Here is a 25516-nt window from a genome sequence, read left to right as displayed (position 1 = left end):
TTCAATCAATTAAATAGTGCTACTTATCAGGACTTTGCTATGCTTGTATTTTGTTCTTTGCTATGTTTGCATTTTTTGCACTGTTCCATTTTTTAACAATTGTAAACCACCCAGTCACTAGAGTTGGGCATATACATTTAATAAATGTATATATTATTATTACACAGCTAAATCAAAATGAAAAGTGTAGTAAGTTTAAACAGTTACATCTAGTAAAACTGACAATATCAGTTCCAGGAAACACCATAGGTTGTTGCACTTGAAAACATCTAAAAACTAAAAGCTATTATGTTTCTGCTTAAGTTTGCCAATACACTGCTGAAGTAATATCCAATTAATTTCATCCTTGTACAATTGCTGATACACTTTCAATTAATGGAATTCCACACACACACACAAACACAATCTAATTTCATCCGGTACTCTGATGTATATTTTAGGTTGTCATCAATTTCCTCTTCATTTGCATTTGCAATATTTTCTTCCTTACCATACTAGGCTGTTTTTAATGCAGAAAGCAGAAAAAAATAGTTCTTTTTCTGGAAATTAGTTAAATCCACAAGAAAAGCATTTGAATATAAAATGTCCTTCTAGCAACAATAATATACTGAACAGTATACTGTTGAGAATGCTGCCACTGATAGAAAGGAAAAAAAGGCGGGAGAATATTTTACTGATTTTCTCCTTTCTCTGTTGCTACCAATTTCTACATATTTTCCAATGACAGGAACTGCACAATACTCCAGAACAAATTTCCAGCAGAGCAGGAGAAATAACAAAATCTGTCTCCCAAATCAGCATTCCCCCAAGAATTCCTCACTGGATCAAATAAATTCCTTGACAATAAGAAGCTGTTCCATATTCAGGATGCAAAATTTGATCCAATCCAGTGGGTAACAATTACCCCTACCCCCCCCCAAAAAAAATTACCTGCATTTTTCATCTGATGTTTTCTGAAGCAACTGTTGCCACGTCAGTGCAAAACCAAGGTATGACCCTATCTGTAAATTTGAGATGTGATTATTTTATTTTGTTTTAAAATCACTAACTTTTCTCATGTTTATAGTTACAGAGCTATAAAAACTACAAAATTCACTTAGTGTAATATACATTTCAGCGTAGACACTGAAGAGAATACGGCTTTTTTTAAATCAAAAAACTAATTTTAGTTTTCAAAACGTACTTCTGAGCCAATTCTGGCACCCTGCTGTAGTCCATGTTGCCTTCCTTCAACAACACCAGCACGGACTCCTTCAGCATAACCATCTTGATAGCCTTCACCATGAAATCTGTTTAAAAGATTTTGAAAGAGCAAGCCATATAAATACATATAAGTGTATCGTTTCATTTAACTGCCATGCATGTTTATTCAACATAATCCACTACATTCCAATTAATTTCAAATGGATTTAAGCAATTGTTATATAATATGCGGTTTGAATGTAAATTCATTTAGCTTGTAATCCCATATAAACTACGGCATACATACTTGCTTGGATGCCAAGTCTTACTGAATTCTGTAAGGTTTATCTCTGATTCTGCAAGTCTTATTTGTATTCTGTCTTTATTATTATTATTACAAAAAAGTCAAGGCAGCAAACATATCCTCTTATTTTCCCCACAACAACTCTCTGAATTGAGTCAGGTTCAATCAATGTAGTCAGATTCAATCTAAATTTGTTAAGCTACAAGGCTAACAAATTGTAAGATTGATGTGGGTCAGCACTGTCATCTTGAGGAGTATTTATTTTCCTTTTCCTAAGCATGTAACTTAATTATGGCTTTTGCCATTCAACAGAACTGGATCGATTCGCATCACACTCACAATGTTACTGAACCTGTAATGTATCCTATTATATCTTGCAATAATTCTTTCACTGCCGACTATTTTATGCCTACTTTAAAAAAAACTAGGCAAACTGTTTGCCTTGAAAAACAAAAAATCTTAAAACTGCAAAATAAATACAGCATAAAACACATTTCTATCTCCTTTAAAACACATGACTATAAGGATGCACCAAAACAAGCTGTTATTATGAGCCATGGGAATAGAGAGATTACTTTATAGGTTATATAACATCAAGCCTACTGATGTCAAGCCTTCAACTTCTGATCAGCATGGCTAAAAAGAATGGAGATGGGCAATTAAATACAGCTGAAGGCCACCACCTTGAAAAAACCTAGGACAATTATCAGTTTCATTACACTGTACTTATGAGCCAACTCATTTTACAGTTTGAGGAAAGCAGGAAGAGTAACCAATTTCTTAGATGACCTAAGCATTCTTTCCTTTCTGAATAAGGACTTGAACCGCTGAGGCAAATTTTCACCCAAGGGGTTTTTTTACTTCATAGTTGGCATATAAAACTTTCCCCTGTCTTCACATCTCTGCCAAGACCAGACGAAGAGAAAGAAATCAGAAATTCTACCATGCAGTGATAAATCCAGTCATGAAAACCTTTGAAATGTCTTTGTAGATTAGTAGCTCAGGTTGGTAGTTAGGTTGCTGGTTTGAGTTCGGAGCTTGGCAATTTGGTTGCAAACGTTTGGTCCTCCCTCGAGGAGTCATCTTCAGTGTGCTTTGTATTGTGCTTGTCTGGGGGAGCCCTAGCCTTTAAATAACTTTCTGAGTCCTGGTCTGATTTTGGGTTGGGTGATTGGCTGTCTGCAGTTGCTGAGTCACAGTCCCTGGTTTTAGAAATCGCTTTTAGTAGAAGAGCAGTTTAAGACAGTCTAACCGCAGATTTCTTTGAGGGCAGAAAGGGAACATTCTGCCTAGAGTTTGCCTAAGGCACTGAGCTACACAAGTCATGGTAGCTGGGGACTCTTGAGAGTTGGTACAAAATATCTACAGAATATCAGGTTGGTGGTGCTGTCTAACAAGAAAGAAGAGTCTATTCTATTGCCTTGCTCATTAATTACTGCCGGAAACTGGAATTTAGCAACCTTTGAGGAGCAGAGGGCATTTTAAAGCAAGAGGTCCGGGGAAAGTTAACAGAATAACAGAGTTGGAAGGGACTTTGGTGGTCTTCTAGTCTAACCCCCTGATCAGGCAGGAAACCCTATACAATTTCAGACAAATGGTTGTCTAATCTCTTCTTAAAAACTTCCAGTGTTGGATCATTCACAACTTCTGAAGGCAAGTTGTTCCACTGATCAAATGTTCTAACTGTCAGGAAATTTCTTCTTAGTTCTAGGTTTCTTCTCTTCTTGATTAGTTTCCACCCATTGCTTCTTGTCCTGCCCTCAGGTGCTTTGGAGAATAGCTTGACTCCCTCTTCTTTGTAGCACTCTCTGAGATATTGAAGCACTGCTATCCTGTCCCCCCACCCCTTCTTTTCATTAAACTAGACATACCCAATTCCAGCAACCATTCATATGTTGTAGTCTCCAGTCCCCTAATCATCTTCGCTGCTCTTCTCTGCACCCTTTCTAGAGCGACCCTTCACCAAACCGAATCGTTACCGGAGGAGCCACTTGGCAGGGGAACCTCAGCGTAGCCTCAGCCACGAATTTCTCCCGCTTTCTGCGGGACAGACATTAAAGCAGAGGAAGGTGCTGAAGGGAGGATGCCGCTACTCGGCCCCGTTTGGCCTTCCCCGTCCCGTTCAGTGCCAAAAAGAAAGGGGGAAAGTTCTTCGTCGGGAAGCGGCGGCGCCAACGTGACGAACAAGTCCTACCTCCTTTCTGCCATGACGATAGCATCGAAGGGGTCGCTCTCCCCTTCAGCGGCCGCCATGGCTTTCGACGAGTCCCCAACCGCCGCTCCGTTCGCCTCTTCCACCGACGGCAAGCCGCAAGGACCAAACGAATGCGGCCTTATTGCGCATGCGCTGGCTCACGTCACAAGCCGAAGGCTCTTTCGAGGAGGTTGGGAAGGTCTGTCGGCGCGCCTCCGTTCTTCCCACGTTAGCCGCTAGAGGGAGCAAGTCTCCCTCGGAAAAGAGACGGGAGTTTGTTTTGGAAAGTGCATCTGTTTGTTTTGGAAAGTGCAGGCTTCCTCGGGCTCTTTCCCAGGTGGCGCTTATTGCGGCACGGATTTGGTTGCTGGGTGCATTTTCCCACCGAATTCTGCTTGACAGAGATGAGAGAGTATTGCCATGAGCATAGGTGACGCCGTTTTGAATGCCTTTGTCCTTAAATTGTTCTTACTAGGGCCAAATTAGAGGATCGGTAACTACATTAGTTTAATAACGGGGTGGGGGGGGGGGAGAATGCCTTCCGTGGCTTTCTTTCCTTTCCTTCTTTACTGTTTGTATTGTTGTAAAGCAGTTCCGATAATTAAATAGGCCATTGGGTTTTTTAAAAAATCTTTTCTTTCAACAGGATTACATTGCAATTTACAAAAATTGAAATAATATAATAAACCTGAAAGCAATTGCCCAGTTACCAGTATGTGCCATTAAATCACGTTGGTTTCTCCTTGGTGATCTGGCCACTGATCATTTTAGCCCAGGGGTGTCCAAACTTGGGAACTTTAAGACTTGTGGACTTCAACTCCGGGGAATTCTGGGAGTTGAAGTCCACAAGTCTTAAAGTTCCCAAGTTTGGACACCCCTGTTTTAGCCAGTTGCAACTGGTTCATGCAGCAACTGAGTCCTTACTGAGATTTACAGCTGGTCATCCTCTTCTTTTTTTCTCCCGCCTTTTCCAACCTTCTCCAGAAAATGTTATCCTTGTACCTTGGCGGGATTGTTTTTACTGCTATCCCCACCACAAAGCATCACTCTGATTTCTTGAAGCTGCTCATAGCTTTTCTCTGCCTGAATTAAAATGGAGCTAGCATCAGCACCTCAAATTATCTTAGTTTTATTTTTTCCGAAGGAGGGGGAATTTTCCTATTCCCCAACAATTTTATGTTTGGTGCTCTCAGGTTTGCTTCAGAGGGAAACACGTTGCTTTTACAGGCCACGATCAGAAAAGAGTAACTATTTCTAAACACAAGTGGGTCCCAGGCCCTAAATTCATGATCTAGTGCAGGGGTGTCCAAACTTGGGAACTTTTAAGACTTGTGGACTTCAACTCCCAGAATTCCCCAGCCAGCATGATCCCCTGATCTAGTACCTCATTGTCAATTTCTCCCTCTGCAATCTATCTTATATTTGGGAAATAGCAGTACATTATCAAGAGCTCTTGAGGCAGTCCTCAACTTATGACCACAACTGCGCCCAAAATTTGTCTTAAGTGACACATTTGTTAAGTGAGTTTGGGCCCGTTTTACAACCTTTCTTGTCATCGTTGTTAAGTGAATCACTGCAGTTGATAAGTTAGTAGCCCAGTTGTTAAATGAACCTGGCTTCCCCATTGACTTTGCTTGTCAGAAGGTTGCAAAATGACATGACTCTGGGATATAGCAACGGTCATAAAGTATGGATCAATTGCCAAGCATCCGAATTTTGATCACGTGACCACGTGGGGATGCTGCAAAGGTTGTAAGTGAAAAATGGTCATAAGTAGATTTTTTTCAGTGCTGTTGTAACTTTGAACGGTCACTAAATGAACAGCTGTAAGTTGAGGACTATCTATACAAGCCTAATAAACAGGAACAGTGGGAATCTGTGCCACATCCATTTTTACAATCCTCCAACTTTCAAAAGCCTTCGATCTCACAAAGATTCTGAGATTCATATTTGTTCCCCAAGACTTACATTGGTTTACAAATACAAATAAATATTAATATATTCATGGTTGAATGACACATAAAACTTATAAATTATATTAAGGAAAGAAATATGATTATCTTTGGATTATCTAATGAATTCCATGTCTAAACTGGAACTTAAATCTGAGTCTCTGCATCTAAATCTAATCCCTCATTATTACATCATCCTGGCTTCCTTCCCTCCCTTCCTTTTCTTTCTTTCTTTCTTTCTTTCTTTCTTTCTTTCTTTCTTTCTTTCTTTCTTTCTTTCTTTCTTTCTTTCTTTCTTTCTTTCTTTCTTCTCAAAGATGCTCTAAACACCCAAGACATAACCATTAAAGTGCCTTGGTCAGATACACAGATAATCTCATCTCTTGAAACAAGAAAGAGTAATCTTTCTAACACTATCAGTCAGGCCTTCCTTCTATAAACACCCACTTCAGCTACTTGTAATTGTTTATAGGAAAACTGAAAGAATGTATAACTTTCACCTGGAAAGCTAAATAAGGTGTGTGCTACTGTATTGCTTTTGCTCCTCGAATACAAACACTAATGTTCAATATATTAATCACACTAGTGTTAAATTAAAAAAAAACACTCTGGCAGCACATTTTCAGACCAGCAAATATTATTAAAAGGCATAAACTTTTGTGAGCTACAGTTAACCTGATCCAATATGTGAATCTTACTGCAGCTCCTGAAAGCTTAATATATATTAAAACGTGCAATATGCACTGTTTGGCATTCAAATTGGGGAAAATGTTAGTTAATATTTTCATATCTGAATTTACAAACAACATTAAAGTTTGCCTCTGAAAGTTGTTCTGCTGATTTATTTATTTTTTGGGTGGGGAGGGGAAACCATGCTTATCAGCAAAAGCAACATGTCTATGAGTATTTGTGCTGTACAGTTCTGATGTTTTAACATTTGTGTAGAGCAGTGACGTGCGGTGAGGTTTATGACTGGTGAGGCACTGACACAGTGCTGGGTTTCAAATATTTTTAGACTTGTGGACTTCAACTCCCAGAATTCCACAGCCAGGCATGCTCAGTTCCAATTTAAAGCGACAGCATTTGTTTTTCTCCTTTGCTCCTTCTTTCTTTTTCTTTTTCTTCTCCTTCCCCTCCTTCCTCCCTCTCTCCCTTCCTCCCCCTCTCTCAAACACACACACACACACACACACACACACACACACACACAGAAGTTGGATTGGACTATCTCTCCTACCCCTTCCCTCTCTCACTCACTCTCAAACAAACCCCCACACACACAAAAGTTGGATTGGATATCTTTTCCAGTGGCTTGAAAGCAGCTCCTCTGCCATCCCCCCCCCTCCAAAAGAAAGAGGCTGGGGGGAAGTGTGTGTACTACAGCATGGCTCTTTGCCTGGCTTCCTGCCTCCTCCTGTTGTCTCCTCAGTGCTCACTTGTGCTCTCCCTCCCCAAGTGTAGTTTGATTGCAGGCAGAGCCACGTTGCCTTTTCAAACTTATAATCAGTGAAGCTGAGCTAGATTTTTATATAGTTTTATCCAGCTGTGTGTGTGAGAGAGAGAAATGAATGGGGGCCTGGGGAGGAAGTCACTACACTTGGGGAGGGAGAGCACCAGTAAGGAGACCACAGGAGGAGGCAGGAAGCCAGGCAAAGAGCCATGCTGTAGCACACACACCGGCCCCATAACGTGGCTCTGCCTGCAATCAAACTACTCTTGGGGAGGGAGAGCACAAGCGAGCCAGGGTCCTTCCCTCCAGCCTTTGCCCAAAGCCCTGCACAGCACCAGGTGGATGAAGTTTGAATTCCTCTCCCTCCCTCCAACCCACACATACCTTTTCCAGCTTTTTTTAACAGTTAAGCAGAGTCATCCACGGTGAGGCAGTAACTAGCTCAGCTTTTTCCTTTTACTTTTTTTTTTCATGATGAGAGTGGTGAGGCTGTGCCTCACTTGCCTCACCTGACTGCACATCACTGGAGAGAACAGATCATGTGTTAGGACAAATTATGCAGAAATATTGAACATTCAAAAGGGTTCAAAACTTTAAAACACTAATGTATGTTGTAATAGCTTTGAGGGATACTTTTTGTTTTGTTTCTGTTGTTGCTGTTATAGGATCTGCTTAGGCAATTTATTTTCAAAAATAAAGAGCAATTCTAAATAATTGAAAGAGTGTCCTGTATCATTTAAGTTTAAAATAAAGTTGAGCAACTCTAGTCTATAGTTTATATGCAGTGTCCTGGAACTTTGGGGGAGAGGAGCATCAGTGGACACCCCCCCCCCAAACACACACACACACACACACACACACACACAAACAAAAAGACAGTGTCACAATTCTCATTTTAAAGGCCCAAGCAACTCCTCAATGCTACCTGCAAAATTTGAGATAATGAACTGAATGTTTATTCTTACTTGCATTGTGGATTTCATACGATTATCAGCATGCTCTTGGAGGCTGAATTTTAGCTGCAGAAACATGGCCTGCCTCTTCTTTTACAGTTTGTGTAAAGTACAGCTTGGACTTTATGTTTACTTGCCTGAAGTTAATCACGACACAGTGAACTATCTGTTGAACAAACATGCTTAAGAATTGTGCCTTAAGCAGTTAACATTCATTCTAGTAGTAAAGTCAAATGGTGACTGTCAACAGAATTGACCCCAAATTCTCTGTGTAGTGTCTTCCTCTATTTGGAATATCATTCTCTTGGAAATAAGGTTGGCCCCCCATTTTTGCTGCTTTTCTGGAAAGCCCCAAAGACATGGCTCTGTCAACAGGCCTGGGGACCCCAGGTTGGTACAGAGGTAATCCTGTGGCTTGTATGATTGGGTGTCAGGCCTGCAGTTATATTCCTTTTTAGAATCTTTGGCCTGCCACACTTTCTATTATTTCATTATGCTGTTTTATTAGTGTAGTAATTGGGAGGGGGAATAGAAAGGAGTAGAATTGTGGAATGTGTTGTTGTAATTCCTTTCTAGAAGCCCAAGGTCATCTTTTGTCTCCGCACCTCTGCATCTGACCAGAACTAGATGGGTAGAAATGCCAGCGTGGCCGAAGAAGATTGGACCATGTGATGGATTTATGGGTGTGGGAATAAGATCATGAACTTTCAACTGGGTGGAATCCCAGGAAGCTTTAGATTTGGGATTCCACAGTTTGTCGCCAACATGTCTGTCTTATTAAATTTGAACTTTAAGTATAGCTCTGCCTTGGACTCTGATTTAATTCTGCATGATATTTGGAACGCTGACATTAGGTTTGCTACTGTCAAGGTGGGTGGGTCGGTTTTATACTGTTGATTTTTAATGTTGTAAGCCTTCTAGAAACACCGTGTGTGAGTTAGGCAGCCATATAAATCTGTTTAATAAATAAGTAAAATACATAAATTGTGATCACTTAGAAATAAGTTGGATAAAGAAAGAAATAGCAAGGAACTGCATTTACAATACAGAATCCTACTTAACATTTACATGCTAACATTTATGCGCCACTAAGGAAAGTAATCTGCCAGTAAGGAAAGTTAATGTGCCAGATCGGGCCCACTTAAATCTGGCCCGTGGAGCCTGCCTGGAAAGATCAAAGGACTGGCCCGTGGTGCCTCTGCCAGCTAAAACAACCCACATGCAGCCTCCCCGCCTCTGCCTCATTTTCACCCACCATGGCCTCCTTCAGCATTCTGCTGGCTGCAAACAGCCCACAAACAGGCTGTGCAGGGCAGCCCGATTTTGGCCTCCCCAGCTTCCAGTAGCGCTCTGCTGGCCAAAAATGGGTCGCATGGGAGTCTCCGCATGGCCCATTTCCAGCCAGCAGAGTGCTGCAGGGGGTCCTGGAAGGCACAAATAAGGCACGGAAGGGGCCGCATGCAGATACCCCACCCCACACCCGTGCCCGTGGAAGAGAACTACAATGCTGATCCGGTCCTCGAAGAAATTTAGTTTGACACCCCTGATTTAAAACATTTATGCCGCTACCTATCTTATGCCAAATTCTAGGTGGTTCCAATACAGGTACTCCTCGACATACAACAGTTCATTTAGTGACCGTTCAAAGTTACAACGGCACTGAAAAAAGTGACTTACGATCATTTCCCCCCAGTTACGACTGTTACGGTATTGTCACGTGACCAAAATCCGGATGCTTGGCAACAGACTCGTATTTATGAGAGTTGCCGTTTCCCAGGTCATGTGATCACCTTAGCAACAAACCTTTGGCCTTAATTGCAGTCGTACGTCCAAGGACGACCTGCAGTACTTGTAGTCAGGATCTGAGGTCTTGATCCACATCTTTTAGAGTCTGGATACCCAAGCTAGACTCAACCCAAGCAAAACAAAGCAGCTATTTATTTAAAAGCTTATTGATTCTGGGGTTGTACCAACGTTGGTTTTTCAGGGGGTTGCACTTCCCTATGGATAGCAGCAGGGGTGGGTTCCTGCCAGTTCTAACCTCTTCTATAGAAGAGGTTCCAAAAATCTACCGTGCCGTTTAGAACCAATTCCAGTTCCCTCCCCCGCCCGTCCGCACATCATCAAGATGAAAAGTCCGAGGAGGAATTCTGGGAGTTGAAGTCCACAAGTCTTAAAGCTGTCAAGTTTGAACACCCCTAGGTATTTTTTCCTAAAGGGTTAGGGGTGCAAGGGTCTTGCGTGCTTCAAATGCCAGAGTTTCTGAGCCAACATTTTGGTTGCTAAGCAAGAGCGTTGTTAAGTGAGTTTCACCACATTTTATAAGTTGGCCACGGCCACCCAGTCACATGACTGCCAAGCCACTCCCACTTGGTCACATGGCCAGCAAGCCACTCCCACAAAGCAGGCCACACCTACAGAAGAGGTTCTAAAAAAATTTGAAACCCACCACTGGATAGCAGGCCCTTAATTTTTGGAGTCCTGAGCTCTCGCAGCTGCTCTCAGAAAAATAGGATCTGGATCTACCGTCCATGGTCTGGAAGGTCTTGCCCAGCTCCATCCAGTGCACAATTTATGGCATTCTTTCCATAGAAGACGCCCTGCATTGACAGTGATCACCCGTTTGCCTGGATTACTGTAATTTGCTTTACATAAAGATGTTCTTGATAACCACCCAGAAACTCCAGCTGGGGTAAAATAGCATGGCCCCGGGTCTTCCTGGACAACTTCATTATTGCCATTTAACACCAGTCCTGTGGGAATTGCATTGGCTAGCGATAGCCGCCTGAATGCAATTCAAAATGCTGGTTATCACCTATAAAGCCCTTTATGGCTCAGGGATTTTGTGTCTATAAGGCTGCTTAACCCACCCATTCTGAGTAAACAGAATGTCTGTGGAAGTTCCCCCACCTACTGAGAGGCATGATGGGAGAAGGGGGAGCCATATTTGGTGGGAGTTGTTCTGGAATGGCTTGTGCTCTGAAGCAAGAATGCTCCCCATTTTTGCAGCCTTCCTGAAAGTTGTAAAAACGTGGCTCAGAAACCAGCTTGTCTTAAAGTTGCCAAGTTTAGACATCCCTGTACTAGAGCCACATACAAGATTATTATAAAGGTATTATGTATTTGACAGTTTTGTATTTTATTTTGTATCAGTTATGTTGCTGTCTTCTTGAAAACTCATTTGAGTAGTTAGAGATTGGAGGCTTCATAAATGTGATAAATAAACCAGAAGTATGAAGGGGGGGGGGGGAGGAGAGAAAAAGAGAGATGAGAAAAGAGTGAGAGAAAAGAGAGATGAGAGAGAAAAAAGAGATGAGAGAGAGATGAGAGAGAAGAGAAAGAGAGAGAGAGAAGAAATGCTCAGTTATTGTCTTATATTTAATAGTTTCAATTAGTACTCTTCCATCCATTGCGACCACCAGGCAGAAAAAGTAATATGAATCACTAAGCTACTTCTAATAGGCAATAATAATTGAAATAAGCATTAGTAGACTTTAATGGCTGAACTGAAGAGGGAAGATTTAGCTCCTCTGATAATGGTGAAAAAATCAGGACTAAGCAGAAAGAGTCTGAATGTACCATAGTTGAACTCTGGCGTCCTTGGTGTTCTCTAAGCTTGCTTGTTTGCCAGCAGACAGTTCATTACCCAATTAGGTAACATTATCAGTGCCTTTGCTTACAGACATTTCATTGATGATGTTACTTAGTTGGGTAATGAAATGTCTGCAGGCCAACAATCAAGCTCAGATTCACTAAGTGAATTTGGTTTTCCCACTGACTTTGCTTGCCGGAAAGTTGCAAAGGGGGATCACGTGACCCTGAGACATTGCAGTTGTTATCAACATGAATCAGTTGCCAAGCATCTGATTTTTGTTCACAGGGAATGATGCAATGGTTGTAAGCGTGAGAAATGATCATATCATTTTTCTCAGTGACATAACTTTGGTTGTTAATTAAACTATTGTAAGTGGAGGACTATCTGTATATTGCAGGTTTCATTTTTTTCATTTTTTTTAAACTATCTACTAAAATTGTAAATCTGATTCGTTTCTATAAGCCAAGGAAGTGTAATATTTATTTTTCTATGTATTTGTTTAAGAAAACTTATATGGCTGCCCTACACACTCTCAGTGACTTTGGGTGGCTTACAAAAATAAATTTAGGTTCTTCTGGGTCTGGTAATCATATGTGTAATGAAAAGGGGGAAGAGGAAATGCTTTTTGGGAGGACAAAGCAAATTGGCAATTGAATTTCATTCAGTTTTCTCTTAATATACAGTATATCACAGAAGTGAATACACCCCGTCACATTTTTGTTTCCAGCAGTTTAGACATTAATGGCTGTGTGTTGCATTATTTTGAGGGGACAGCACATTTACACTGTTGTATAAGCTGTATACGCACTACTTTACATTGTAGCCAAGTGTCATTTCTTCAGGGTTGTCACATGAGTGACATTTAAAAGCTAGCATTTAAAATAAATAATCTATAGTTCAAGGCAATACTTTCCTTGCTTAAGGGAAAGAAATAACCTAGGACATGGAACACATTTCTGTTTAAGAAGGTAGGAATGGATCTTGCAATGCAGAAAATTGCCTTCAGCTTTATCTTATCTTGTAGTCTTTACTGAATACATCAAAGGAAATTGAATGTTACCTCATCGGCATTGCCGCAGGATAGGAAAACCTTCCTTCTAGAACAGAATTTTTAAGACATTTTCCACATGTTACTCAACTGCATCGTTGACTGAGTAATCCATTGTGGATATTCCAGGCTCCCTTTGAATTGTGAGGTCAAGCAGTAGCAATAGCATTTAGACTTAGATACCATCTCATAGTGCTTTACAGCATACTCTGCCCCCAACAATCTGGGCCCTCATTGTACCGACCTCAGAAGGATGGAAGGCGGAGTCAATATTGAGCCCTGTCAGGATCGAAATCCAGACTGTGGGCAGAGTTTGCCTGCAATACCACACTTTAACCCCTGCACAGGAAAGGTAGGTTAAAAGGCTGGAAGAGTAATTGGTTTGGTGGATGGACAACTATATAAATTGGATAAATAAATAAACAATGCCATGTTAATCTGTGGCAGCAATCTTCCACACAAACCTGCCCTAGAAAGAACTCTTAATGGAATCATTGTCTTTTTAAAAAAGTTATTGTAAATCGGCAAATATAAGAGTATTGAAGGTTGCAACAATTGTGCTTGAAATTATTCATAAAAGATATAACACCTGAGACCCCAGAGAGAGGAGAGGTAAGGTACAAGCATTACATTACAGGTACATCATTTGCAGTCAAGATCTCAATATGCTGGATAGTTCTCCAAAACCTGACCTACAAATGCATAAATCAAAATAAATACAAAATTATAAGCATGTTTGATTGATTTGCAAAATATGTCCCCGTCACAAAATCCATCTTTTACTGGTGAAATGTTTTTAAAGAGTTAAATCATGTATTATCGGTTGAAGGAAGCCAGGTGACTCGTTTTATATTTTATTTCTATTAAAATGTTGTACATTACAGCTAAAGTTTTTACATGTAATTCTTAAAAGTTTGTTTTGTTTTTACCATTTTACGATTACAAAAATCTACTACATATTTATCCAGTGGCAAAATTGGAATACATAAATATACATTTAAGTATAAATACAGTAAGAAAATAAACGGATGCATGTGTTTAATAAATTAATCATAAATAGAGCATTGACAATGAAGTGCTAGTTGAAGAAAATGTTTTCTTCTGATTTCTGTACAACCTTATTATATACAAGAACTTTTTAAAAAGAATAATGTCCCAAACTTTATTTCAAATTTCCAAAATATAATTATTGAAATCTTAACTTGTAAAATATTCATACAGAAAAATATATATAAAGTCCTGCTAAATGTCTATGGAGCAGTGGTGAAATTCAATTTTTTTTACTACCGGTTCTGTGGGTGTGGCTTGTTGGGCGTGGGGTGGCTTGGGGTGTGTGGCTTGGTGGGCATGGCAGGGGAGGGATACTGCAAAATCTCCATTTCTACCCTACTCTAGGGCCAGCCAAAGGTGGCATTTGCCGGTTCTCCGAACTACTCACGATTTCTGATACTGGTTCTCCAAACTACTCAAAATTTCTGCTACATGTTCTCCAGAACCTGTCAGAACGTGCTGGATTTCACTCCTGCTATGGAGGTTCCCAGTCTTCCACGGCCATGGTTGTCCCAAAGGTGTTGTTTAAAAGACACTGAAAGGCAACTCGACTTTTCTTGGTTTTTTCCTTGAAAACATTTTGCTTCTCATTGAAGCTTCTTGAAAAGTTCTGAATAAGCTTTTGGATGAGAAGCAAAACATTTTCAAGGGGGGAAAAAAAACCCAAGAAAGCCCATTTGTACAACAAACATTTTGGGAACTACTTCTGACTTTAATGTGGATTATATTGCATCACTTTCATTAGGAATTTAAAAGAGCCTGGACTACATCCAAAGCATCTCATATATGAAATGGCAGCTTTTATCCATTTGGCCTGCCTTCATCAACCTGGAGCTACTGAGGTGAATCAGGCAATGTCTGAGAACTCTGGGAATTTCAATCACAGCACATCAGGAAAGTAACTTGTTGGAAAAAACATACTCATCTATATTTGTTGACAATTAATGTTACTTTCATTGGAAAAAAAACAATTATTATGCGGTAGAAAGTCTGGACAAAGTTATCCAATCTGTAAGTGAATGATTAAAACTGAATATAGATTTTATGTCATTTTAGTTTTAGAACATTATTCAGTAAGCAAAATAGACATTTGTTGTCAATCAATAGGGAAATCGGAATGATTTAGCTGCATCATTTTTTCTTTGTTTTCCCAGATAGCAGCCTAACTAATTTTGTTTTTTCAAAAATTTAGCTCTTCACACAGTTGCAATTGTTCATGAACAAACTCACATCCCTGGAAGTCTTTATACCATTTAGCAACAAACATTGTCTTGCTAATAAAACATGACAGCAATATTATTTAATTTTTCCTATTAGTTGAAGTTTATATTACCTTAATTATGATAATTACCTTCTAATAGCCAATTTCCTTAAAAAAACAGAGTCTGCAAAACATAGTGTGATCTAGCATGTGTAAAAAAATGTACAAATCCCTTTTGTTTACTTAGTTGTGGCTAATTTATTTCTAACACTATTCTGTTTAAATACATTGAACAGGAATTACCCATTCTTTGAGTGAACAGTGGGGACTCAGAGGTAATTGGAAGTAATGAAGCAGTAAAGTTTTTATGGGTTTATCTTTCCAAAGATCTTCCAAAGCAAAAGAAAATCTGCAGGCTTTGAATGTTTCTCATTCCTAAATAAAACATTTAGAAGGAACGTTTCTTACTATTTTACAGATGAGAGAAAAAGTGGGTGAATGAGTATAGCTTTTTTGGAATTAGTATTACTTTATGAAGGTAGTAATCATATGTATATGTTTGTCATGGTTTAAGTTATCACTTTAACAAATCCTAACCTCTTGATAACATCTCTATAAAATCTACCGGTAATTAACAAAACAGAAATTACTAACCAAAACTAGGACTTTGTATTAAGGATACTTCAGAAGTGATACCAAAGGGATCCATGCTGTCAGTTTCAACTGGTTGATGAAAAATACCAGATTTCAAATTTTGCCTGGTATCACTATATTCTCCAAAATCTGTAGTTTCCACTGGCATACTGTTCATCATAGGTAAGAAATGAGACAAGGGAAGAAAGTCTTTTCCTTTGTATTGTTGTCTTTGCCTGGCATTACTTAAAGACACGAAGATTCCATATTTCTTTGACTTGTAGGTGTTGTAGCCATCTGGACGTATCTCCTCTTCAAATGAGCAATTCTCTGTGGTATATATAAGCTGAAAATAAAATAAAAAGTAAACATTACTACATGTTGCATGTGTTCATAAGTCTCTTAAATGGCAGATGAAGCAACATTGTCCAAATAATCAATGGAATTATCTATTTCTCTACATGATAATTAAATATGATATTCCTTAGAAAGATTAAATTGAAGTTCTTATTTTACTAAAATGATCTTCAGGGAATCTGAAGAAGAAACAGAGGAAGTCTTTATAAATTAAGTAATAAGAAACATTCATAACTAAGTATAGTCTGTAACGCAGGGTGGTTCAGTGGCTAAGACGCTAAGCTTATCGATCAGAAAGGATGGCAGTTCGGCAGTTCGAATCCCTAGTGCCGCGTAATGGAATGAGCTCCCGTTACTTGTCCCAATGTCTGCCAACCTAGCAGTTTGAAAGCATGTAAACATGCAAGTAGAAAAATAGGGACCACCTTTGGTGGGAAAATATCAGCATTCCGTGCACCTTCAGCATTTAGCTGGCCACATGACTATGGAGACATCTTCAGACAGCGCTGGGTCTTTGACTTTGAAACAGAGACGAGCACTGCCCCTTAGAGTTGGGAACAACTAACACATATGTGCGAGGGGAACCTTTACCTTTACCTTTCCTTATAGTCTGCAACAAGTTACTAAGGAATGGCGATCAATTTTACAACAAGGTTCATTTTGATTTCTCCAATTTTAATTCCTGATTGCTCATCAAGCAATTAATTGCTCACGTGTTGTTTTCACTATGCATAAAAAATAAAGGAATTATCATAGTTCGAACTGAATGCTTTTGTGGGTACTACTATCTGCTGTGGAAAACAACAAAGAAATTTCCGTGGTATATGAGACTGGGGCATGATAAAAATGTTGTCATGCAAGACTTAATTATGGGTTAAAGTACTGAATGAGTTTCTTTTTTTAACCACCTAATGGGACAAATAAGCAGTGTCAATCTGACTTACTTATGTCCCTTCAGTATCTCAGTTTGGCATCTGCTTAGATCAGGTAACTTTGAGATATTTTGAGCTTCAGTTCTCAATAGTTTTAGCAGCATGGCTAATGGTAAATAATTGTTAGAATTGTAGCCAAAACAATCTGGTGCATACTAGTTTGTCAACCCTTGCCCTAGATTATAAGGGGGATTTCTATATTCAATAAAAACACAGATGCAGAATTTTGAATTATGCGAATAATGGAATGAAGATTGTTATAAAGCCTATTCCAGGCTTATTAACATAACGCTCTAGTGTGGAATTAAACCAGGAAATCTTAGCTGCAGCCTTCAAAGTCAACAAAAGTCATTACCAAATTATTTTGTAATGTAACAGAAATAAAAAAGTATTAAATAAAATGATTTGAATTAGTTGTATCAATTACATTTTATTTGTATTAGCTATAAATAAAATAATATAAATACTTTTGGCATATTCAGATTAGTTGCAAACTTTGGCCACTGAAAATTGCCAATTGTATTCGATGATGCCAAAGCAACCTTTGCACAATAGTTGCTTAAGGACAGTGCCACCCAGACATTTTTACAGTTGTAATGGGTCTATTTCTCAATACATACTCCTGGACAACCTCACAGAAATACAATAGTCCTCAATTTACAACAGTTTGTTTAGTGACAGTTCAAAGTTATAATGGCATAGAAAAAGTGACATGCCCATTTTCCACACATGACTGTTGATGCATCCCCCTAGTCATATGATCAAAATTCAAATGCTTGGGAGCTGACTCATATTTAAGACGGTTGCAGTGTTCCAGGATCATGTGATCATGCTTTGTGACCACCTGACAGGCAAAGCTAAAGGGGAAGCGAGATTCACTTAACAACCAGGTCTTAATACCTGCAGAGATCCAGTTAACACCTGTGGCCATAAAATGGGGCAAAACTTAATCAACCATCTCACAATAGAAATTTTAGGTTCAGTTATGATGGGAAGTCAAGGGCTACCCGTGTAAGTTGTTGGGGGAGAGGGTTTGCCTTTTAAGAAATATACATTTTATGTATGTATTTTCACTTGGTGGGAACCACAATGCCTTCCCACGAGGAAATTCCCACATACTTTGTCATGTAACAAACTTCAAAAATCTGGACAATCACTGGAAAGTCTGAAAGATTTTTAGAAAACTCTCCTTCCTGCCCTTGCATGCTCATCCTTGCTTTTCCAACCCATATCTGATAGTCCTAATTGAACTTCAGTCCCCCAAATTACTGGACATTCTGCTGGAAGCTAAGACCCTGGACATCTGGAGAACACCAAACTGGGGAAAGCTGCAATAAAAATCCTTTGGTGATGTAAATGGAACAAATATATTTTATATTCAGAGCAACAGAAACAAAGGTGTCCATTCTTAATTCAGAAATGTTAACACTGTGAAGAATGTGACTATCATTTCAGAAAGTTTTAGTCCCTTTGTGCCACTGCTGTTTTTCCTAAAACTCTGGTGTTACTCTGGTTCAGTCTTTAGAGGTAACTGAACTCTTGGTCAATTAAAAAAAGTATTGCTGATTACGTAGACTGCTTCAATGATAAGAGAAATGGTGTTCTTGCACAAGCTCTTTCTCAGTCAAGCATCTGCGCCATACATTTATCTGGCATACAGAACAGACTGAAAATCCCATCGCTTATTGCTGAGTATTTTATAGTAGAATTCCTTCAGAGAGTCACATAGGCTTCAAATAGAGGTTCTTGCTTCTTCACCAATAGATTGGGTGGTCAATCATTTGGAAAACATGTTTTTACTCTTTTGTCAAGATTAGCAACAGCTTGAAATGTGAAGTTGCCATCATGACAATTCATTTAATAGCACAACTTTGAAAATCAGTACCGTGTTTTGCCACCATTGTGATTATGGTAGGAATTGAGTAGGAAGTATGTAAAAATAGTAGTGCATGCCCTACAATAAGCTAAACAGTTTAAAAAAAGAAGTACATCCAAAATTCCTCCCACCAACATACCATAAACCCAGGGGAAGAAAGAAAACCATGCTCCAAATGTTAGATGAAGACAAGGGGAAAATCTGATTTAAAATCCTGCTTCAGTTATGGAAGATCACTGAATATTTGGGGCTGTTCATTATCTTTCAGGCAAAACTACTATACATTGCAGGCTTGTAAAGAAAACTGGACAAGTGGGTGCCACGTACACTGCTTTTAAGCACTTGAAAGAAAGGAGAAATATAAGCAATAAATAAATTGTCCCAATTATTGTTTTGGTGTATAGGACTATAGCCTGTTTCATTGTATTGATTCATTGATTCATTAAAATAAAAAAACTCACAATTCAGAGTTTAATTGAGTGTATTTAGTGGTATGCTTAGCAAAATTGAGTTCTAAATAGATATAATTGAACAAAATTACATAGATAAGCAATACTTTGGGAGGATACATGCTAATTCTTATTTTAATGAGACAGTTTTGAAAATATTATTGTTATTTACAAGCAGAAAGTATGTCAGATTTGAAGCCCACTGTTTAAATCTCGAGTTACTATTGAAAAGTTAACTTTTAGTACACTACGTATTTTCATTTTTGAAAGGAAGTGAATTTTAATGTAACAGGCTGCGCATTATGAATGGAAGCAGTGATAGTAATTATCTAAAGTAATACCTTTAAAAGCACATAAGAAGCAGTATATGTAAAATATAAGAATGCCCTTCCCAGCCAAAAATAAGCAAAAAAAATTGCTGTGTCATCGACTACGCATTCAGTTCTTGGAATGTCCATGAAAACAACAGGATTAAAAAATAACTGAAAATAGGGATTTTTCTTGCCCTGTTCAGGTTAGTTGAATGAGGGCTCCAGTTTAATGTACTGCAACTTACTGTATTCTTATTTTCCAATTTGAAATTGAATTAGGAATATTGATTTCAATAGGACAGAATAATGTTATGTTTGGGTGACCCTGAGATTCTGTTGAGAAATTACATTTGGGTGATAGAGGGAGCTATGTAACACTGATGACCATTGCTACCAATCAGTAGGATATTTATATCTTTATTTATACTTATTTATTATTAAATCTTATATGCTACCTAATATCTATACTTGGTGTGGAGAAAACAGGGGAAAAGACCCAAACTATTTAAGTTAATGTTTTAAGTCCTTCATTCATTAGCAAAAATTATAACACTGGCCATTTGGACTTTTTAAAATCTAAATAAAAGGAGTTCCACAGCTACATCTACTCTACTGTTCTGCTGTTCAGGCCACTATATAGCACATTAAAGGTAAAGGTTCCCCTTGCACATATGTGCTAGTCGTTCCTGACTCTAATGGGAGAAGCTCATCTCCGTTTCAAAACCAAAGAGCCAGGGCTGTCTGAAGACGTCTCCATGGTCATGTGGCCAGCATGACTAAATGCCAAAGGCGCACAGAATACTGTTACCTTCCCACCAAAGGTGGTTCCTAATTTTTATACTTGCATTTCTGGTGCTCAAAGGTTGAGGTAGCCAGAGGCAAAAAGCATTCTGGAAAATTCGCAAACACCCTGCCAGCTTCTGTTCCTTTCTCTCTTTTCTTATTTATCCTGCTTGCTAGACTGCAATGCTCCCCTTTCTGCAGGCTTTTTTTTTAAAGTCGGATTTCAGAGTGCCACACCTTGCTGCAAAATTCCAGATGACCAGCAGATGAAGTCAATAGTTCGCTTTCCGCCCTTTGGATTCTGCTGTAATACCAACTCTTATCTAGTTCCTATACAACTCTGCTTGCTACTAACACAATGCAAAGGGAACACAGTGTAAAGGGTCTCATTAATTGATCAGAAATAGCACCTAAGTTTTATTATTTTCTACTGGCCACCTCCTCAAGGACATAATCTACCCCTTCCATAGTATTAAAGGAGGCTAACCAACAGAAAAGCTTTGTGAACTTATTTCCTTCTGAAATAGAAGGAAACCACGAGCAGAGGGAGCTGACACCATTCAGTAAAGAACGCGAGGTCCGGATTCTTTTCTCCATGCCAGGGATGGAGAGCTGTATCTGGCTGCGGGGGGGGGGGGGGCGGGGGCGGACGGACCCATACAGAAATCGCTAGCGAGCCAGCAAGCTTAGTGGGTGGCCTCTCCAGAGATTTACCCGCTTATTTCTCCGCCTCCCCTCCCTCAAAGGTTGCCGTGAGGACAGGGCGCGATAAGGATCTATCTTCTTGCCTGGAGCCCCGAAAACAGGTCCCCAAAGAAACGTAAACAAATAGTAACTCTGTAGCCGTGTAAGTTGTGGAATGTGCCTGAGCCCGCCTCTAGGCTGCCGGCAGTGGCTGCAGAAGTAGCGCCCAAGACCGTTGCTTCTCTTTCATCTCCACTATTCCTTCTAAAAACCCCGTGTAAATTATCAGTATCCTGTAACACTTGGCGGTCCTGTGTGAACCCCCCCTCCTCTTCTTCTTCTGGCGAGCCCAAATAAACTCCTCCTTTCGCGCTGCAACCTTTGCTTTAAAGAGCCCCTTTGCTTAAAAGCGCGCCCTTCTTGGCGCAACTTGTCCCAAGTCCCCGCGTGGGGCGCGTCTCGCCTGGTTGGGAGCGGAGAGGCAAAGACAAAGCCCTTCCCGACCGGGAGGAAAGGAGACGTAAGAAAAGGCTTAGCCTGGCCCCCGTCGTGTTTTTTTCTTTTTTTCTTTTACCAGTTTAGTCACTCACCCGCCCGTGCAGCTTGCCTTCCTCTTCCATACACAGGTAGCGGGAGCTGTGCACGCCCTTGATGGCCACCGTGCGAAGCGCTACTGCTCGGATCTCCAGCAAACCTGCCCGGGCGGGACAAACAAACCGTTGTACGATTAGTGTACTCCGTGGGAGGGAAAATTGCCCTCGGGGAAAGGAAAGGATCTCTCCCCTCTCCCCCCCCCCCCAGATGGGACAGAGCGAGTCAGTGGCTGAGTAACGCTCACTGGTGCCTTAAGCACTTCCAAATCTTGGTGCCCCTTTGTACATACTGTACAAATCTTCTTTCTTTCTTTCTTTCTTTCTTTCTTTCTTTCTTTCTTTCTTTCTTTCTTTCTTTCTTTCTTTCTTTCTTTCTTTCTTTCTTTCTTTCTTTCTTTCTTTCTTTCTTTCTCATCTTTGTGGTGCCCCCTTTGGGCTTGGTGCCCTAAGCACTAGTCCGCTTAAGGGTTAATACATCCCTGGAGCGAGCCCATGGACAAAAGCAGGGATCTTTGTAAAGAGGAGGAAGCAATTGGGTGGAGGGTGCTCCTTCCAAAGTCCCAATGCCCGGGGTTATTTCAGGATCTGGGTTGTCCTGGCGTCTCCGGGAGCGAGCGGAGATTCAAAGGGGTCACGAAAAAGGAAGAAGGGGAAATGGCTTGGGTTAAGACGCAGGGAGTTGAGGGAAGCCTCCCCGCTTCCAAAAGTGGGGGAAGGACGGGATGACCTGCTTGAAAGAGGGAGGAAGGAGCCGCGTCTGAGCGTTGATGCTACTTACTGTGTCGGTTCTGAGTAGCGACGCCGTCCACTCGGCCGTCCTCATGGATCCTCAGGAAATAGCTGAAGAGTCCGTGCCGGCTGGCCGTGTAGAGGTGCCTGAACCGGATAGGGTCCCCCCAGCCGTAGTAGACGTGCGGTCCAGCATCGGTCAGAGGCACCGACTTGACGGCCGTAGCCAAGCAAAGGCCCAGCAGAGCCAGGGGCGCGGCGCGGGTTCTGCAGACCTCCATCCCCATCCTAGCAGAACGTGCGGCTGGGGGTGGGGTGGGGAACGGGGTTGAGGGGGGGCGCTTCCCTCCAAGCCGAAAGACCGTAAGCACCGCGCCGCGAGGTTCCTACGCTGGGGAGGGCGAAGAGATGCCAGCCGGGGGAATGGAGGGGCTTCGGGAGCGAGTGTCGGAAGCCGCGGGCAAGCCCCTTCCTTTTATAGCTCTCGCTGATCAGCTCAATCGATAAGGCGAATACCGATTCCAATACAGACCCCCGCTCCCGAGCAAGTGCTCTGGCCAATTCCCGCCCCGTCGTATTGATCTGGATGACATCACTGCCCTGGGGGACACCCTTCAGGCTTCAGCTTCTGACCTGCTCTGGGGCGAGGAGCTCGCATTACAAAGGAGCAGGGATGGCTTTCCACATCGCCAGCACTCTTCCCTAACTCGCCTCGCCTTCCTGCCCGGCTGCCTTGGATCGGTCGCGGGAGAGAAAGCCACCTTCGCCGGTGGGATTCTCTTTCCCAGGCCGCTCGGGGTCTCTTCCTTCCCCTACTCGATCCGTTGACGTCCCGAGGGGTAAAGAATAGCCACAGCCGCGAGATCGGCGTGCAAAGCAAAAGTGCGGGAACCTCTGGAGAGAGAGAGAGAGAGAGAGAGAGAGAGGGAGAGGGAGGGAGGGAGGGAGGGAGGGAGGGAGAGGAGAGGGAGAGGGAGAGAGTTGAGAGAGAGAAAGAGGAGAGAGAAAGAGAGGAGAGAGAGAAATGAGAGAGAGAAAAGAGAGAGATGAGTGTGAGAGAGAGAGAGTTGAAAGAGAGGAGAGAGGAGAGAGGAGAGAGAGAGAGAGAGAGAGAGAACGAAAAGGGGGCTTTTTACGAAATCGGACCCCTCCCTACAAGATCTCACTCATCCTTCCCTCCTCAAAAAGCCTGTTTGTTCGGGAAGGGATTGTATTCGTGTTTTGTTTTGTTTTTTGCACACCTATACACTGTTGCGTTTAACCCGCACAAAACTAGAGCTTCCTTTCGGCGTGGGCATCTGTGGAAAGAATATAGGAGCGAGGCAAGGGCGGGTTGCACTTTTAGAGACCACACATTTCGGGGGAGGAGGAGGCGGGAGAGAAGAACTGCGGGGCGATTAAAGGAAGTTTAAATCTGAATGCAATTGCCAAATGACCCGGAAAATCGCCTCTCCCACAACCCACCTCCAGCCATCTTTGTTCCCCAAGGTGCCCAAGCGCGTCGGCTGATGCAACAGCGCTTTGAATTGAGGAAAGCTGGAAAACGAAGAGCAACATCTGCAGGCAGCCCGGGAGAGGGGAAGGGGCTGCTTTTAGGCTGCTTTTGGAGTTTTACAAAATAGTCGATATAAAGGAGCTTTAAAAAAAATCCACACCTAACTGTAAATTAGCTAACTCTGTTCTTAGCTGTATTGTTGTTGAAGAGCAAATCTTATATATATATTTGCAAAAGAAATCTCAGGACCATAACTGGTTGAAAACATGTGGAAGAGGATGGACAATCCCGCAGTGGATGGACAGTGGCTGAAATGGACAATAGTGGATGGACAATGGCTAAAATGATGGTGATGATGATGATGATGTGTGGGAGATAGATAGATAGATGATAGATAGATAGATAGATAGATAGATAGATAGATAGATAGATAGATAGATAGATAGATAGATAGATAGATAGATAGAATATATGAGAATCTGTATATAATCTCTGTATATAATTTGTATATAATCATGTGTACCATTTTGGAGCTGATAAACCCAGTATGTATAAATATGTATATATCCTCATCATTCTAGACATTGTCTATCCACTGCAGGATGAAGGCATCTTCCGCATGTTTTCAACCAATACAGTCCTTTCTTTTGCCAACTGGGCCTGCAATACTTTCGCAAATGCTTTTTATCAAGTGGGATCCATTTTATGACTGCCTTGATCAATGTGCCATCAGTTCCTTTTGCTGTGTGACCAGCCCATTTCCATTTCAATTCTTTTGCTCTCCTGATGATATTGTATATTTTTGTTTGTTCTCTAACCCATGTGCAGGTTTTTCTATTTTGTCTTGTAACGCCGAGCATGTATCTTTCCATGGCTCTTTGCGTCTCTCATAGCTTTTATATATACGTACTCTGTGAACAATTAGGAAGGGTCTGTCTTCACCCTCTTTCTCTCACACATACTACCTCTGCTGAGGTGCCTCTTACCTACTCTTGAAAGCAACCCCTCCCTCCTGGGGATCTATCTCCTCACTACATTCCATCACAATAATTCTTTCTATGGAGAGTTTTCAGGCTACATTCGCTCTTGTGTGGCTGAAAGGACAGCATGCCAACATTTACAGAAATACCACAAATGTAATGAAAACAAGGACCCTAATGATTTCCCTTCTCCAAAAATAAGAGCTTCTGTATATGTATGTGTATGTGTAGGTATAGGTATAGGTATATATCAGAGGTGGTATTCAGTCGGTTCTCTCCAGTTCGGGCGAACCAGTAGCGCAAGCTGCAGGAGGCTCAGCCCACCTGCAGCGACATAAGCACACGAGCACTACACATGTGCAGAAGGCGGTACACATGTGTAGATGAGGCATGTGTGAGTGAAGCGAGCGCATGCAGGAATACGCTCACATTTGTGAAGCTGTAGGGAAGATAAGTGAATCCCATCTATGGTGTGTGTGTGTCTGTGTGTCTGTCTGTCTGTATCTATCTATCTATCTATCTATCTATCTATCTATCTATCTATGTACACACACACACACACACACACACACACACACACACACACACACACAAAGGCACCTACAACCCTCCTAATACAAGCTTGCCCATCACTGTAAACATCTGAAGAGAGAAATTACATCCTGAACCTCTGGGTGGCACTCCAGGGCAAATAGCACTGCCTATTCTTAACTTTTCAGAGTAGCCAAATTTAGTTTGCAAAATAATGTGGGAAGATGAAGATTG

General features: G+C 41.1%; 2 protein-coding genes across 5 annotated transcripts in view; both read right to left on the bottom strand.

Moving 5' to 3' along the window:
* LTO1 (LTO1 maturation factor of ABCE1) overlaps positions 1–3818 on the bottom strand; it is a 29103-nt gene extending 25285 nt beyond the window's left edge. For 2 of the 4 annotated variants that reach the window (XM_081939663.1, XM_081939662.1), the window contains exons 1-3: positions 3681–3818; positions 1184–1289; positions 931–1001 (exon numbers count right to left, since the gene is read on the bottom strand). In XM_081939663.1, the coding sequence (XP_081795789.1) occupies positions 931–1001; positions 1184–1289; positions 3681–3739 (236 nt within the window). In that variant the 5' untranslated portion in view covers positions 3740–3818. Of the gene's footprint in view, positions 1–930; positions 1002–1183; positions 1290–3357; positions 3655–3680 lie in introns of those variants that run through there. The other 2 variants (XM_081939664.1, XM_081939665.1) reach the window with 2 other exon arrangements.
* Positions 3819–13526: 9708 nt separating this feature from the next.
* FGF19 (fibroblast growth factor 19) lies at positions 13527–22780 on the bottom strand. The gene is made up of 3 exons (XM_081939297.1): positions 22326–22780; positions 21545–21648; positions 13527–15908 (listed from the first exon to the last, which is right to left on the bottom strand). Exons 1-3 carry the CDS (start codon positions 22561–22563, stop codon positions 15579–15581), a joined length of 672 nt encoding a protein of 223 aa, XP_081795423.1. The 5' UTR covers positions 22564–22780; the 3' UTR covers positions 13527–15578.
* Between the last annotated feature and the right edge of the window lie 2736 nt (positions 22781–25516).

The sequence above is a fragment of the Natrix helvetica genome (genome assembly GCF_964273705.1).
Source record: "Natrix helvetica genome assembly, chromosome: 1".
In the NCBI taxonomy this organism is placed as follows: domain Eukaryota; kingdom Metazoa; phylum Chordata; class Lepidosauria; order Squamata; family Natricidae; genus Natrix; species Natrix helvetica.
This window is presented reverse-complemented; position numbering and strand designations above follow the sequence as displayed.